Source organism: Hyposmocoma kahamanoa, unplaced genomic scaffold (genome assembly GCF_003589595.1).
Source record: "Hyposmocoma kahamanoa isolate Upper Pololo Valley unplaced genomic scaffold, ASM358959v1 62, whole genome shotgun sequence".
Lineage (NCBI taxonomy): Eukaryota > Metazoa > Arthropoda > Insecta > Lepidoptera > Cosmopterigidae > Hyposmocoma > Hyposmocoma kahamanoa.
The window spans coordinates 15,750,250-15,766,609 of NW_020653850.1; the positions used below are offsets into that span (position 1 = coordinate 15,750,250).

At 36.0% G+C, this 16,360-nt stretch overlaps 1 protein-coding gene across 1 annotated transcript; it reads left to right on the forward strand.

The window, feature by feature from the left end:
• Positions 1 to 1,303: 1,303 nt before the first annotated feature.
• On the forward strand, positions 1,304 to 6,018 carry LOC113229500 (toll-like receptor 6). The gene has a single exon (XM_026463108.1). It carries the CDS (start codon positions 1,492 to 1,494, stop codon positions 5,521 to 5,523), a length of 4,032 nt encoding a protein of 1,343 aa, XP_026318893.1. The 5' UTR covers positions 1,304 to 1,491; the 3' UTR covers positions 5,524 to 6,018.
• Positions 6,019 to 16,360: the final 10,342 nt, after the last annotated feature.

Below are 16,360 nucleotides of genomic sequence, written 5' to 3' on the forward strand. Positions count from 1 at the left end.
ATCTATCTTACAAATCTTGACATTCATCCGGGAAGGATCATAAAATTCCATTCTGATAGTATACCATACTTCACTTCTTACGTTTGATCCCGTCTTTATAGTCTCTCTGTAGGTTGATATATTTTTTTATATTTCCACATGCTATTTATTAAAGTTCGTGTTTACTCTATCATTTTCCAACTTGACAATTTTTGTTTTAAGTTCAGTATAGTCTGTGTCTCGTGTTAATCAGGAAGCTATATATATATATATAGATTGCAGCACCATTGAGAGGTCCGGAGTTCTCGCAACGTCTCCCACGGTAGACGCAATTCGACACGCACGTGTTATGGCATCCGATGGCCTACGATTAGACTTTGCGGAGACGCGCGGTGGCCCGGCCTCTTTGGACGTGTTTTTGGAGCTAACTAGCTAGCTGTGGAATTCCTTATGTTTTTCAAAATCTTAAAATGAACTGATTGAAAGACATTATCGTTACTTGGAAACTGTTCCTGATATCCAACACTAAAATTGACTATGGCGTTCTAAATTGTCCACCTATCAGACAACTTGAATATAATTATAATTTTAACAGTCATCGCGCCATTGTATTTAATTTGCAGTTATTGAACATCTGCTCGTTCAGTTACTTAAGTGAATTGATTCAAAAGAAATTTAAACACAACAATATCTTTTGTCAGTAAATCATGAGAAATATCTTTACATTGATGAATGTACTGTACTGTCAATCATTTCATTCTGTATTGACGCAAAAGTATCCGCCCATATTGTCAAAATCTTGTACATAGTTGTTGCCTTTTTCTGCTTACGTATCTACATACAAATTATTGGTGTACATTGTATTGTTATGCATACTTTTTATATCTAGTTAAAAATTAAAAGAGGCCCAAAACGTTGGTCTGTTTGCAAAAACAAAAACACGCGATTTAGTTCCGAAAAACATAGTTTCATTTCCAAAATAAAAACAGATTTTGATAAGCATTTTTTTACACACAGCCTTCCAGAATATCGATTTTTTTAAATTATAAAAACACTTCTGTTTCAGATGCAACTACGACCTCCTTTGAGACGAAACCTGAGGAGATTCAACCAACAAGTCACGCAGCCCTAAGACTTCGTTGCTTCATAAGCACAACGAATATTTTCAAGTGTTTAAAAACACGCGTGCCATCTGTTGTAAGCCGATGCAGCGCGGGTCCCACCCGTCATCGCAACAAGGGACCCTCCATGCCCCTCGCGCTTCCCCTCTCCCGGCACCCATGCGGCTTTCGTTCGTTCAAACTTACGTAGGTCAGTTACCGCCCGACCGCAGGGGAGTATGGCTGCGTCAAAAGTTTTGCCGCGATCTCGCACTCCATGTTTACATGCGCTGTGAAACAGACTCTATACAAAAATACTGACTTTATAAAATCGACTGTAAAGTGATATAAAGTTATTAAGGAAACTTTTAGTGATCTATTAGTGACAAATGAACTGTGTTACTGTGGAAATATGACCAAGAACTTATACGGAATGGTTTCGTTAAAAGTTTGGATGTGCCTGCTTTTAGTGGCCGATGCGCGCGCACGTTCCGCGCCGCCCGCTCCCGCCGGCTGTCAGTGGGACTATTCGGACACAAAGTTGAGTGAATCAAACTTTCTCACGTGCAACATCAAAACGATTGGATCTGCTGATTTTTTATTTAGAAACATTACAACTGCACAGGCGTACAACATCAACAAATTGAAACTTACATGCACTGATTTGCTTTTCTTCGAGAGTTCTTTGCACATGAACACCGGCAGTTTCCTCGGTCAGCTGCGAAAGCTAGAGGACCTGCGCATTGAGTACTGCAAGATTCGTTACGTTCCGGCGACTGTTTTGTCTCCGCTCCGTGATTTAACGAGTTTAACCCTACGCTCCTACAACACTGATTGGCCTGCGATGACTATGGAGTTTCACGCCGAAAGCTTTAGGGGATTGATGGAACTCCGTTCGCTAGATTTAGGAGACAATAATATTTACATGCTACCTTCTGAAGTATTTTGTCCGCTGTTCAGTTTAGAAATATTGAATCTCACAAATAACCGAATACAGGATATTTCAGAAATTGGTTTTTCCGATTGGGGCAAAGGTCCTATTGCACCAGGAAAGTCATGCAATACGGGACTTAAAATGCTTGATCTATCACACAATAATGTACTGAGACTTCCCGACAACGGATTTTCTAGTCTACGTTCTCTAGAAGTTTTAAAGATTCAAAATAACTTGATTAATGAGATTGGAGACAGAGCCTTTGTTGGACTGAATTCATTAAAAATTCTTAATTTATCTGGGAATAAGTTAGTCGCTGTTCCTCCAGAACTATTTCAATCATCACGTGTTATCAAACAAATCTCATTAGCAAACAATTCGCTCTCTGTATTGGCTCCAGGACTACTAGAGGGACTTGATCAACTAGAGAAACTAGATTTATCAAGAAACCGCCTTACAAACGATTGGGTGAATCGTGATACATTTGCTGGACTGATTCGCTTGGTTATACTGAACTTATCTTACAATTCACTTATCCGATTAGACCCAAAATCATTTCAAGATCTGAATAACTTGCAAGTTTTAAATTTGGATAACAATGCAATTGAAACAATTAGTAATGGCGCTTTTGCTGAACTGAAGAACCTTCATCAATTGTCAATATCAGACAACAAGCTGAAAACATTGAATGAACACATATTTTCTAACTTATTCGTCTTGAGTCAACTTTATTTAGATAACAATCAGATTTCTTCAATACATGAGCTTTGTTTTGAAAATATAACCTACTTGCAAGACTTAGGTCTAAATGGAAATAATCTCAACATGATTCCAGACAGCATTAGAAAGTTGAGATTTTTAAAATCGCTTGATATTGGGAAAAATAACATTACTAAAGTATCCAATACTTCATTTGAAGGATTGGAAGAGCTCTACGGGTTGCGCCTTGTAGATAATCACATTGTCAGTATCCCTAAAGATACATTTAGTAGTTTACCGTCTTTACAAGTCCTAAACTTAGCATCAAACAAAATAGAAACCGTAGAACAGGATGCGTTTTTATCAAATCCGACATTGAAAGCAATCCGCTTAGATGGAAATAAGCTGAGCGACATCAGAGGCGTTTTTAGTAAACTGAATACCCTTGGATGGCTCAATATATCCGACAACAAGCTTATTTACTTTGATTATAGCTATATGCCCGAAAGCCTTGAATGGCTAGATATTCATAGCAACAATATTACAAAACTAGATAATGAACACAATGCGCAACCAAATATTCGAATGCTAGATGTGAGTTTCAACGCCTTAGAAAGTGTCGACGAAAAATCCGTACCTGATTCTATTGTGGTTCTTTTTTTGAATAACAACAAAATTCACACGATTCATCCAGGTACATTTTTACAAAAAAGGAACTTAGAAAAAGTCGTTGTGACGGACAATAAATTGAGGACGGTCGAGCTATCTGCATTTACGTTGCCCCATATTCCCAAGCATAGATTGCTGCCGAAATTCTTTATTGGAAATAATCCATTTGTCTGCAACTGTCACATGATTTGGTTGCAAAAGATAAATCTTTGGAATCATATGAGACAGTATCCAAGATTTATTGATTTGGACTCAGTGACTTGTGAAGTTGTCAACAATAAATACGGCGGAAAAGCTAACCTCATGGATGTTCCGGAAACCCAGTTCCTTTGCTCTTATGAAACTCATTGCTCGTCTAGTTGTTTCTGTTGTGATTTTGAAGCTTGTGACTGCAAAATGACCTGCCCTGAAGGTTGTTCCTGTTTCCACGATAGCAACTGGAATTCGAATGTTATCGACTGCTCAAATGTCGGTTACACTGAAATCCCTGAGAAAATACCAATGGATGCAACTGAGCTGTACCTCGACGGTAATGACTTTCGCTCTTTAGGAAGTCACTTGTTTATTGGCAAAAAGAAATTACATAAGCTCTACTTAAACAATAGCAATATCGCGACGATTGATAATGACACCTTTAACGGTTTACACTCCTTGAACGTCCTTCATCTGGAAAACAATCAGCTGACTGAATTAGCCGGCGGTGAATTCTCACAAACAAAGCACTTGAGGGAGTTATACTTGAATGATAATCTCTTGACAAGTGTCGCAAACAAGACTTTTGAGAACTTGTCATCTTTACGAGTTGCGCACTTACAAGGCAACAAAGTACTCGACCTTGACAAAAAGCTAGCGCACATCGTACATTTAGAGAATGTTAATGTGGTAGGAAATATCTTTACCTGCACATGTGAAAACGTTATGCCTCTGCAAAACTGGTTTAAAAAGAACTACGAAGACCCTGTCGAAATGTTTTGTGTTGATGAAAGTGGACTAGCTTCAAACTTAACAGTATTTGACGTGATTGATAAGTGTCGTGATTCAAGTGTAATGGACAATACTATTCCTACAGAGAATCAACCTTACCAGTACGATGAAGTGAGCACGATCAAACTGAACTTTGTACCTCTTTTAGCTGTAGTCTTAATAAGTGTAATTCTCATTCTATTGTTCGGTGCCTTAGCATTCTCTTTTAGACAAAATGTGCGCCTTTGGGCTCATTCTAAATATGGAGTGCGATTGTTTAAAAGTGCTTCTATTCAAGAAAGTGAGCTAGATAGGGATAGATTGTACGATGGATATGCTGTATATAGTTTGTTGGACGATGACTTTGTATCGAAGGTAGTAGCTCCCGAAATGGAACACTCTGGCTACACAATGTGCTTTCACTATAGGGACCTGCAACATGCGCCTGAGAATTATTTAACTGAACAAATCACAAATGCTGCAGAATCGTCAAAAAGGATGTTAATATTTGTATCTTTCAACTTCTTACAGAATGAGTGGTCTAAAGCTTCATTCAAGGCAGCCATAAAACATGTTATCACTTCTATTCACCCTTCCATTAGGCGGCATAGAGTAGTATTCATTTTAACAACAGATGTAAGTGCGTTAAATTTAGACATGGACTTCCAAAACTATTTAAAAACCAGCAACGTACTATTATGGGGTGAAAAAAAGTTCTGGGAAAAAATTAGATTTGTAATGCCAGACATTTCTAACTTACAATGGAACAAAGACTCAATGAATTACAACCATGGCGTTTGTCCAAATGGTAGGAGACATCCTTCGAGATATACAGCCTCGCCCACTGCACCGGAACATTGGTATAAATATGATGCTATACCTCCGCAGACTCCGACCACTACGGTCATAAACATTGAAGATGACACCTCTATGTTGACTAACACAACATTGACGAGTCAGATTCAGGACGCAGATCACTTGCATCATAGTTATATTTCAATAGATACTCAAAATTATGAGCAGCCTTATGGTGGGCGGCCTAGACCACCTAATACACTGCGTAAACAGCAACATGTCGGCCATCCCTCTCCTTCAATGCTCGACGAGCAGGGTTACTTGCAACCCCGATCATCTGTACATGAGTGCTTGCCCCAAACTCATTTAGCCGCGCACAGATGATAAACTCGGTTTAAACCTCGTTATCTCTGAAAGATATTTCTTAATGGAACGTCACATTCCAAGCACATGTGTAAGCTAGACTGCATTTATTAGTTGTGAAAGCCTTATTGAAAAGTGATAGTTTTACAAAATTGTTTGTTAAGAATCATTTGGCCAAACTTTTAATGATATATTCGTTCCTGCGTAGATTTACAATACGTAGATAATTTTGTCATATTCAGAGACTGTATAATTATTAAATTGATATTGTGTACTCATACTTATTGTTTATACTATACTTTGTAATTCACTTTCTAGTACTTTCTTATGTTATTGTATACTTTTTTAACAATTTAGAGTTTTTAACAACAAATATTAAAAAAATTTGTTGTCCATTAAGACTGATACAAATAAATACAAGTTATTGCCAGTATCAGGAGTGATTAAACTTGTATAAAGTATTTTGGTATAGTATATTATCTCATTGTTACCAAATATTTTGTAGATAGAAATGAAACTAATCCTTGTATAAAAAAGTTTATTATTTCTGTATAGTTTTACTAGTCATTAATTAAGAATTGAACGGTGTAAAAATTAGATAGACATTCTATAGTTTGTGATACCAATTATAGTATCTGTGAAATAGTTTAAGACGCAAACTTTAAAAATCATACGTATTTTGAAATTGGTACACATACTTAAAAGGTATCGTAAACTATAAGTTGAACTACATGTATTGATATTATGATAATTTGTCGACTGTTATACATAATAATAAATTATAAATAAAACTCAATCATTAAAATACTTTTTGTTTCTTTCACGTCATTAAAATGAAATTTATTGCACCTCATTAACTGAAGAGTTTATTTAAGAAATTGTATAATTTGCTGTCATTAAATCATTATTCTTCAATTTTGCTCATTTATAACCAACATTTATTGCGGTTTGTTGGAGGACAGACGTTTTTCTATTCTTTTTATTTTGCCGACAGAGATACTAAAACTGAGATCCTTTGTGTCAAAACCAAATGTCGGCTTAACTGTTAACTCCGTTGTTTCTACATCAGACTATTGAGAACGTTGTTTACAAAAAAAGAACCCGAAATAATTTCGACTTGCCGACAATCATCGCAAGCCATAATGATGGTCCCTTTTCAGGTAGAAAAGGCTCCCAAGTCATATTTCAACCGTCATGGATATACTATGGAAGCTATAAAGGAGATTTACAATACATTCTATATTCGTAACTAGTTAGATGAGTATTTATGTGATCTTCCGTCGGACACGGTCCGAAGAGCAGTTATTGATTTTTTGTAATAGTTTTCAAAGTATGAGCTTGGCCGCGTGCAGCATATGGTGTGACATACTTTAAATGACCGCCTGGTCCACTTTTTCTTCGCTCCATAACTTGTGCTGGACAACTGGCACTGTTTATTTTAAAAACCGCTTAACGGGAAGGGACCTTGAGAATATTTTTTTAATATTTAGTACCGGACCGATGGTGGTGTCAAAAAACTGCGAGCGGTCGACCACTGAGAGATTAATCGGGAGTAGGCGTATTATAATGGTCAGGTTCAGTGTAGAAACCAACTTAAACCATTATTGGTATTATGGAACAAGTTCAACAACATACCAATCATAACTTACACTTGTTGATTTACTTGTTTAAAAAGGTATAAGCTGCAGGATTTTACAGAAATGAAATTGTTTTAGCACTCTGTAAACTAACTTAAAAAAAACGGCCAATAACGTGTTTCGCACGCCTATCATAGAGTTCATTCCAGTTACCCAATTCGGCCTGACCATGTTCTAATGGATTTTTTTTTTTGTAGGAGATGCTATCTTAACTACTGTATAAAATAGTTTAACAAAAAATTTTACTGAGTACGTATCTTTTTGAGAGTGCGTTATATTCGTCATGAAAAGTATTAACTATCTACAACGGTAGTTCAAGACGTTTTCGCATTATATTTGCGTTTGTGGTGTATGAGAGTGCAGTACTTTAGTAATAATTTCATCCATTTAATTTGATTTGAGTCCTGGCATTTAAATAGCAAAAGAAAGGATGTACTTTAGCACATCCTTTATTCCTTTGTTTCCTCCGAATAAAGATCCCTTATCCCTTATAAAGATATTTGAATTTCGTAGAGTAACAAAGTCAACTTTCTTACTTATTGAATTAAGGCCACTCAAAACATAAATCTGCTTAGCTAAAACATTTCTATTTTAATTTCACATACTTATTACCTACATGACGCTTGTGCTGTTTGCCTACAGGGGTGTAGAACAGAAATACCTTTATTTAATCCTTAGTAAACCTCGACCTTTTCCTAAATCAAAGACCGTTAAAAATCATCGTGACACAAACAGGCTCTTTAGTCACCCCAATTTTATCTCCAATACAATTCCAAAACTATTTCTGGTTCCGAGATACCTGCTATCAATATCGGGGGTATCGGACTATCTTCGGATTTCACGCTTAAACGCACCAATGGTTGCCTCGATCATCCGCAATGTGTCTCCAAGAGAGATAAGAAATTGACCAGATATCCAGTTTCAGCACTGTAACATTTTGCGATTATTAAAGCTCGTTACGTACTTTGTATTTTTATCAATTCGAAATTTCTAACCAGTTGCATTATGCTATTTGCTTACTCTGGCTATTCAAATGTTCAAAGTCAATATCCCAATCAATCATTCAAATCATACTTACATTTTGACGGAACAATATGGCCATCCACATATTATTCCCTTTATCCAAACAACACATAACAAAAGGCAATGACTAATCCAAGTTCTCAGGGTCAAGTCAAACCAGATAGATTTGTGTTTTACGCCGTGGCGTTTGATCGACGTCTGATATCCAAGAGATATTCTTGTAAAAGATTTTTCTGTTTCGATTTACAAAAATTCAGTTTGATGCTCGGTCAACTCACGCCACCCGCTGGCTAGACATGATGGTTCACACTTCGAGTTGGTTCAAAAGGTCACGTCCTCTCACTCAAATCTCGACCAGGAGCGTTTCGGTCGAAATTGGTTCGTGACAACCGAGAGATACTTATCGTGATTTTCAGGCCAATTCCGATGCATTGCTCTGTTGTTAGGATGGGTAATGGGAGCATGGGAATACGGGCAAACTTTAACTAAATTGTTGTAAGACAAATAAGGAGCGTTTGTAGAGCGATTGAGGTTAAGCTTAGGTTTGTTATCATTTGTCACACTTACATAACTTTCGGATGGTTTTAAAGCTTACACAGTACATATTTGGTTAACCCTTGCGGAGTTACTTAGATACTTAATAGTCTACTACTCACCAACAACAGCTCAAGCAATTTGGACAGAATTTTGTCTATAATCTTTAAATCATACATTTTAAGCTTGTTTAGAGATTTTTGTAGTAAAGTGCTTTGTCGTTAGTTTTCGTATTGTCTTATCTTATTATGCCTTAATCTGTTATGTTTTATTATGTTCTGTTTTGTTTAATGTCGTGACAATTTTAGAGAGTTGTCTCAGTACGATTTGATCTGATGACCTCCATTTCTGCAATCAGCATTCAGGTCAAGGAGGTTGTTACTGCAATTATGCTTTTATTAATTTTACATAATTCGTTTTTACTAAGATTTGGTCTCATATAGCGTTAATTTGAAGACTGAAAGCTTCTTTATTTTTTTGTGTCTAATTTGTTGTCTTAAGCACACAGATCTCTTTTATTAAGTTTTATAACAGTGACTTGTTTGATTTCGGAAACTGTTGCCACATGAATTGCTAAGAAATGATAAGCGATTCCATAATTGCCTTTGATAATTATACTGCATGCAATTATGATAAATCATAACAAGGACTTCACTTGTTTGCTTTTATACTAAAACATATTTTATAAATAATTGTTTGTATGGCCATATAAATACCGTTGAATTTTCCAAGTAAGACATTTGTATTAGTAACTGTTTACTCATTGTCTATAACTTTTTTCGCTGTATCGACGAAGGTTTGATTAATGTTGTTTTTATTTAAGCTTTTGTTTTTCTCTTTTGTATTTGTTTTTTCTTTTGTGTTGTATCCGCCCCCTATGTAAGGGTCAGATTCAATGACGAAGACAAAAGTAAAAAATGAACTTTATAAATTAATGCAAATGGTTAAAAACTTGTTAAAATCTGGCTATAATACAGAGATACTATAATAAAACTCGTAATTGAATTCACTAAATTTATAGAAAACAGTTTTCTTCACTTTTAATATTTTTATATAACACCAGTTGAACGCTTCAATGAAAGAAAATATATTAGGTTATGGGAATCTGAACCCGGATAAATCACTTCGAAAAATACTGTCACGTCGGACAAAAAAATGTGGGAGTGGGAAAAGATTACTCGACAAATTTAGAAAGATACCCAACTTCGGAACATTCTTTATAACAATAATACTACAAAAAGTCGATAAAATATAAGATGACACTGAATACCAAGGTCTTCTTAAATTTGTTGATTCACAGACGATTTCATTATCCTTGGTAAGCATGACGAACTTTTTATCTTTTGTGAAAGTTCTTGCGAGGAGCTAAAACTATTTGTGCATTCCGAGACTCCAAAGTCTGTAAAGTATATTTTCTTATTATTCATAGTAAACGCGAAGAGGCCAGAGAAGCTCACTTATCTAGAAGATTTTCCGCATTACATCATTTTAGATACGTCGAGATTATAGCGAACAAATTTGGCCCAGAGATTTAGAAGATATTTCCACGATGTGTGTTCTAGGAATTCTTAACTTCGTAGTAAGGCGTCTTTAGTACCTTTGCCTGGAGTCATTTTGAGATTGGTTTTGCTACTAACTGGTTACTGACAAAGCCGCACCTGGAACTTCTTAACACTCGTGTTTAATATAATAATAACATTTAGCTTGTATTAACAGAAGAAAAGAGTCGTTTTAATAACGGCTTATTTAGACTGTTCAGTTACCGCTTTAAATATAAGACATTAAGAACTTAATGTGTTATAAATTACAAACATAAACAGATTACGTGTTCATGAGCACTTTTGCTGTGATGGATATTTGAAAAATTGCGTTTTAGCTTGTCGAAGCTAATGTGGCTCAGAAGGCTGGTAGCTACTTTAGCTAAAGAATTAGCTTATCTAAAGAGGCCACGTTGTCTGTTACCTGGCATGATGTCCCAGGACGACAATTCGATCAATCTGTTTTATTTATTCTATTCTTATACATTAAACGTCTTTATTATTTGTGTACTTTATAGAAGTAGTCTCCTTCAAATTCAAATTCAAAATAATCTTTATTTCATAGGTAAGCATTATTACACTTGAAATCGTCACAATGGTTAAACTCTACCGCTCATTCGTAAGGCAGATTCCCCTGAGAAGAATGAGCAAGAAACTCTAGGGGTTGCTCTTTGTAAATAACATTTACAATATTTTTTTTTTATTTGAAACATCAGAGATCGAGACTACCTCCATGAGCTAAGCGGGTTACTACCACGGATTTTTGTCATCCAAGAACGCAGAAGTTGTATAATAACCTTTAGTATAAAGTTTTTGTTTCACTATAGTTTTAAACCTCGTGAAAGGCAAATTTTGTATATCAACCGGAATCTTGTTATAAAAGCGTATACATTGCCCCTTAAATGATTTTTTGACTTTGTGAAGACGACTATCAAGAAAAGCTAGTTTATTTCTATTCCTCGTATTAATGTTATGTCTGTCACTACTTTTCATAAATGAATTACTATTCCTTTTAACATAAATTACATTTTCATAAATGTACTGTGAGGCTAGTGTAAGAATGTTAATTTCCTTAAACTTATCTCTCAAAGATACTTTGGGGCCCAGATTGTAAATTGCCCTAACTGCACGTTTCTGCAGGACAAAGATTCTGTTGATATCGGCGGCATTACCCCAAAGCAAAATGCCGTATGTCATTAGACTGTGAAAGTAGCTGAAGTAAACCAATCTAGCGGTTTCGACGTCTGAAAGTTTCCTTATTTTTTTAATCGCGTACACTGCAGAGCCAAGCCGTTTTGACAACTTACTTATATGGGGACCCCATTGCAATTTAGCATCTAACGTTATACCTAGAAATACAACTGTATCCACAAGATTCAATTTTTCGTTTCTAACTACAATGTTTGTAACCGTCTCTCTAACATTGGGTAATGTAAATTTCACACAATTTGTTTTTTTCTCATTAAGAAGTAGGTTATTAACAGCAAACCAATCAACTACTTTAGATATAGCATTGTTCACATCGTCGTAGGAACATTGGTGCCTTTTAACTTTAAATAATAAGGAAGTATCATCAGCAAACAATACTATCTCATGTTTTATACCCTCCATAAGGCAAGGTAAGTCATTAATATAAACTAAAAATAAAAATGGGCCTAGAATTGAACCTTGATGGACACCCATGCTAATTACAGATCGTGACGATCTCGTACCGTTAACATCGACCCTCTGTACCCTACCACGCAAATACGATTTAAGAAGGTCGAGATCACGTCCCGCCACACCATAATGGCAAAGTTTCCTGACCAGTGTATCATGGTGCACACAATCAAAAGCTTTGGAAAGGTCACAGAATACACCAATAGCATCATGTGAGACTTCCCATGCATCAAATATATGATTAATCAACTCGACACCAGCATCGGTTGTAGAGCGACCCCGAGTGAAACCAAATTGTTTAGGAGACATTAAGTTATTACTATAAAAATGTGCACACATCTGATTTAGAATAATTTTTATGTAATGTCATGTAATGCATAGAAATTATTCAGAACACTACACTGTCAAGAACAATCATTTCTAAATACATCTCTACACATTTAAAATATCACGTCCAATTCATTAATATACCATGGTAAACCTAGTGGATTGTGGTAGACTTAATGGTAAAATCTTGTGTGTTTATTCAAATCGGCGTACACGTTCGAATGAGGTTAAACTCACATAAATTTTCATTTATGAATTTAGCATTAATCATTGTGTTAACAATAGGAATTTGAATTCAAACGAGTATCTAAATCAAATGTTATAACCATGACGACCTCACTGTCCCAACGGTTTGCCCTGCGATTGAATTCCGTTGCTGGGGCAGTCGTAGTACAGGAAATTTCCTAGTTTGAGATCAGGTAATCGGTGTGGTTGTCTATCAAGTTACAATTATTTTGTGAATCGTGCAATTAAGTTACCCTTTTTTGAAATTAACGCTTATTATACTTTAATCCATCCTTCTTCCGATTAACTGTCACAGTCAATAATAGGCAAATTGTTTTAGGGCTACATGATTTCAGTTCAGCACCTCACTTGTGATTAGCTTTTGTCAATCTCGTTCTATCAAAACGTTATTTACACATCGCTGCTTTACAAGAATAGTGACGCAAACCGTATAAAGAAACTGCTATATTTTATTATGAATAAGATACCTTGCTTCTTATTGGTTACAATAATCACGTTATAACACTGGATCGGTATACGATTCGCCAGCTTTGCGCAAAATCTACATCTTAAATTTTTTGAAACCATTTTATTAATTAATTAGGTATTTTTACGATAGACCGCTTGTACGGTCTATTTGTACAATTGTAGGATGTTCACATGTTCATATTTTATCCAAAAGAAAGTCGGTCTAATTTTGATTTTGTGTCAGTCCGGTCAGTCTGTCTTTGTGGCGAGTCAGTCATGACTGGCGGGACATCCATATAGACTGGACGCAACACCGCTGTTCTAAGCTTGAACGGGATTGGGTAGGTGTGTTAGGCACATAGAATCACAGCCAATATCGGAACGCAATGGGCGCCCAAAGAGATTGGAAGTTAATGGCAGACCCGTAATGGTGTGACTATTAGGATACTTTTCTGATTGACTGGATACTACCCAAGTTTACAAAACATGGCAATAATAGGGGTGAATTGAGTGGAAGTCTTTACTCTACAATGACAAAGTACAGGCTAGGTAAAAAGGAACGTTATCGTTATTTGCAGTCGGACTTACAGAATATGTCACCACAGAATCTCCTATGTTTTCAGCTTTATGAAATCTGTATCTGTAATCTTTTGAATACAAATAGAAGGGGCAAAATGTTTAGACATTTATTACGTAATGACGAATTTGTGATAATTAAGGGCAAGATAGAAGGAAAAAGAAGAGAGGAAGACCAAGAACTGCGTATAGTGAACAAATAAAGAAGATCACACTGCCGGCTCAAGATCAAAGAGCTGGCTATGAACCGTGAGGAGTGGAAGAGGCTACACCAACAATAACCTGGCTTTTAAATAGGAGCATGATGATGATGAAATCTGTATATTAAATCCGAACTATATCAGAAATATTTAACCTGTCTTTGGTTCTATTGGGAATCGAAGTACGTACGCAAGTACTTTTATGAACCTATTTTGTAAATTGTGTAATGATTTTTAATATGAAATAAATTTTTTTGAACAAATCAACCTTATGGTCACCACGGTTTGCGTTAATATGAAACATAACTGATGATGATTATATCATAGCAGTCAGCGTGACCACAAATCAACGCCGGTCTTTAAGATGTTTAAAGACCCGGCGTTGATTTGTTTCGAAAAACAAAAATTTGCGATTTAGATCCAAAAAACAGTTTCATTCCGAATAGAATTACAAAAATTTAATGTACACATTTAATGTATTAAAAATGCACACTAATTACTTTACAATATGACATTAGGTAAAGAAGCGTCATCGATTGACAGATGTTAGGCCTAATAAAACAAGCACACATTATACTTCATACGCAGCCTTCACATTATTTTTAACATCTCCGACCAGTATTAAAAGATTTTGTATTATGTATATTATCTATATACAATGGACAAGATCATGAACTTGACATGGAGGTAAATTTATTATTTTTTATCCAGAAAAAGGTTTTTTTTGCACAGTATTATTTTTGGTGGCTTTTATCTACATTATACTGTGAAATATGCGTATTGAGGAGATTTGGTAGTGGACTTTAGAATCGACAGCTTAGCGGTGGCAACCGCTAGTTGTGCAATGCGCAACGGGAAGTGAGCGTGCCTACAGCTCCGGTAGCTATCTGGAAAATAGGGAGAGTACTGTACGTGCACCTGGGGCGGCTCACCCGAGGCACTAGCCTCTCGAGATCCGAATGAAGTCATGTGACAGAGTTCTGTGACAACCCTGTACATGATCTGATCTGGGGTCACAACCTGAACTTGTAAGGTTCCTATGCGCGCACAGGTTATATAGTGCCCTTCTCGTATACCCCAAGGATCGGTAAGGAGGGTCACTATAATCAAAATTAATGTAGAAAAGATATGGGGCTGTGAAATTTGCAATTCAGATTCTAAACAAAAAAATAATTTCATATGAAATGAAAATGAAGTTTAGTAAATATTATAACATCATAGACACAGTAACTGCATATCCAACGATGTTATCACAAAAACGATAAAACTCTATATAGTCAGTTGATATGTAACTACGTAAATGCTGTTATATGAATATACATAAACTTTTAACGAGTTTGATATCGACCATACTGTGTCCATGTTACGTAGGACAAAGTTTGTTCTGCTTGTGTGTTGCAGTTAAATGTTGTTTTAGTAAGGAATGACGAATAATATTTATCGTATGAAACAATTTAAACTGCACCATATTACTTAATATTTTTTTATAACACCAAGTGACGGGAAGAACAAGTCGTGCGCCTGGTAGTAAGCGACATGCCTGACCATAACAGCTGCAGTGCCACTCATAGCTTTAAATCACAAAGATCTGAAAAGCATTGCCACTGCGACCGTCACCCTGAGGCATAAGTTGACAGGTCCCAGCACCCTTACCCTTCAAAACCAGAACGCAGTAATGCTCACATTACCGCTTGGCGGCAGAAATATGTAAATACTTCCCTGGACGAACTCTTTCACAAGGAGCTCTACTGCTACTAGAGCTGTTATTACCTGTCATCAAGGTTGGACTTTAGGTTGTTTATCGTAGGAAAGTTTTGATGTGTTATTAAACATCTTTAACTAAAATTATATTTAGATTACATATTTGTACTACTTTAAATAGGTAGTCCGAGAAAACTCGGACTTTCGTAGTCGAGGTTCGTAATTTCCATACCGCCCGTGAAACATATATCGTTTTCATCACACTTGCATGTAAATAGTATGATTGCATGCAGGCTAACTTGACTATAATATCCTAAATAAATCCCTCAGGCCTTTATTCTTCTCATTACACGACCATGGCTGTTTCGTGCAAGTGTGATGAAAATGTTATTTAAAGTAATTTTATTTTTTTTGGACGTCGTTCTACTTTGTATTATATTAATTATTAATTACTGTTTAGCGACAATGACAATTACCCCTAGATATTGTAAATTGTTATATATAATGATAATATGAAATATATTGTTATATTCTATCGAGATCGAGATCTTAGGTTTTCGCGATTGTTACACATTGCATACTATTTTTTCAAACAAACTAACGTTTCGGGCTTTTTCCAGGTGCCATGGTGACGCCTGACTAGAGAGTCAATGAAGACAAGAGAGGCGGCATTTATTCTATAATATAGGTAGATTTCGCTTCAAAACTATTCACTATATTCAAGTGGTTATCCATTTTTACTGCATGTTTTTGAAGGGGCATTGGAGACTAAACTGATACGAATTACACTCAAAGACTCAGACAGGAAAGCAGAATCGCAGATGTCACCAGACGCATAACAAACCTTAGGTGGCGGTGGACGGGTCTCGTTTTTCGAAAGCATGGCTCCTGATGTAAAGCGGTCCTTGAATGGCGACCTTTGTTTTTTTATTCATATTGCTTACAGTCAACCCAAATGCAATAGTAAGAC

Bases quoted from the DNA above. Each gene is read 5' to 3' on its own strand.
- LOC113229500 (XM_026463108.1), top strand. From the start codon at position 1,492: ATGACCAAGAACTTATACGGAATGGTTTCGTTAAAAGTTTGGATGTGC.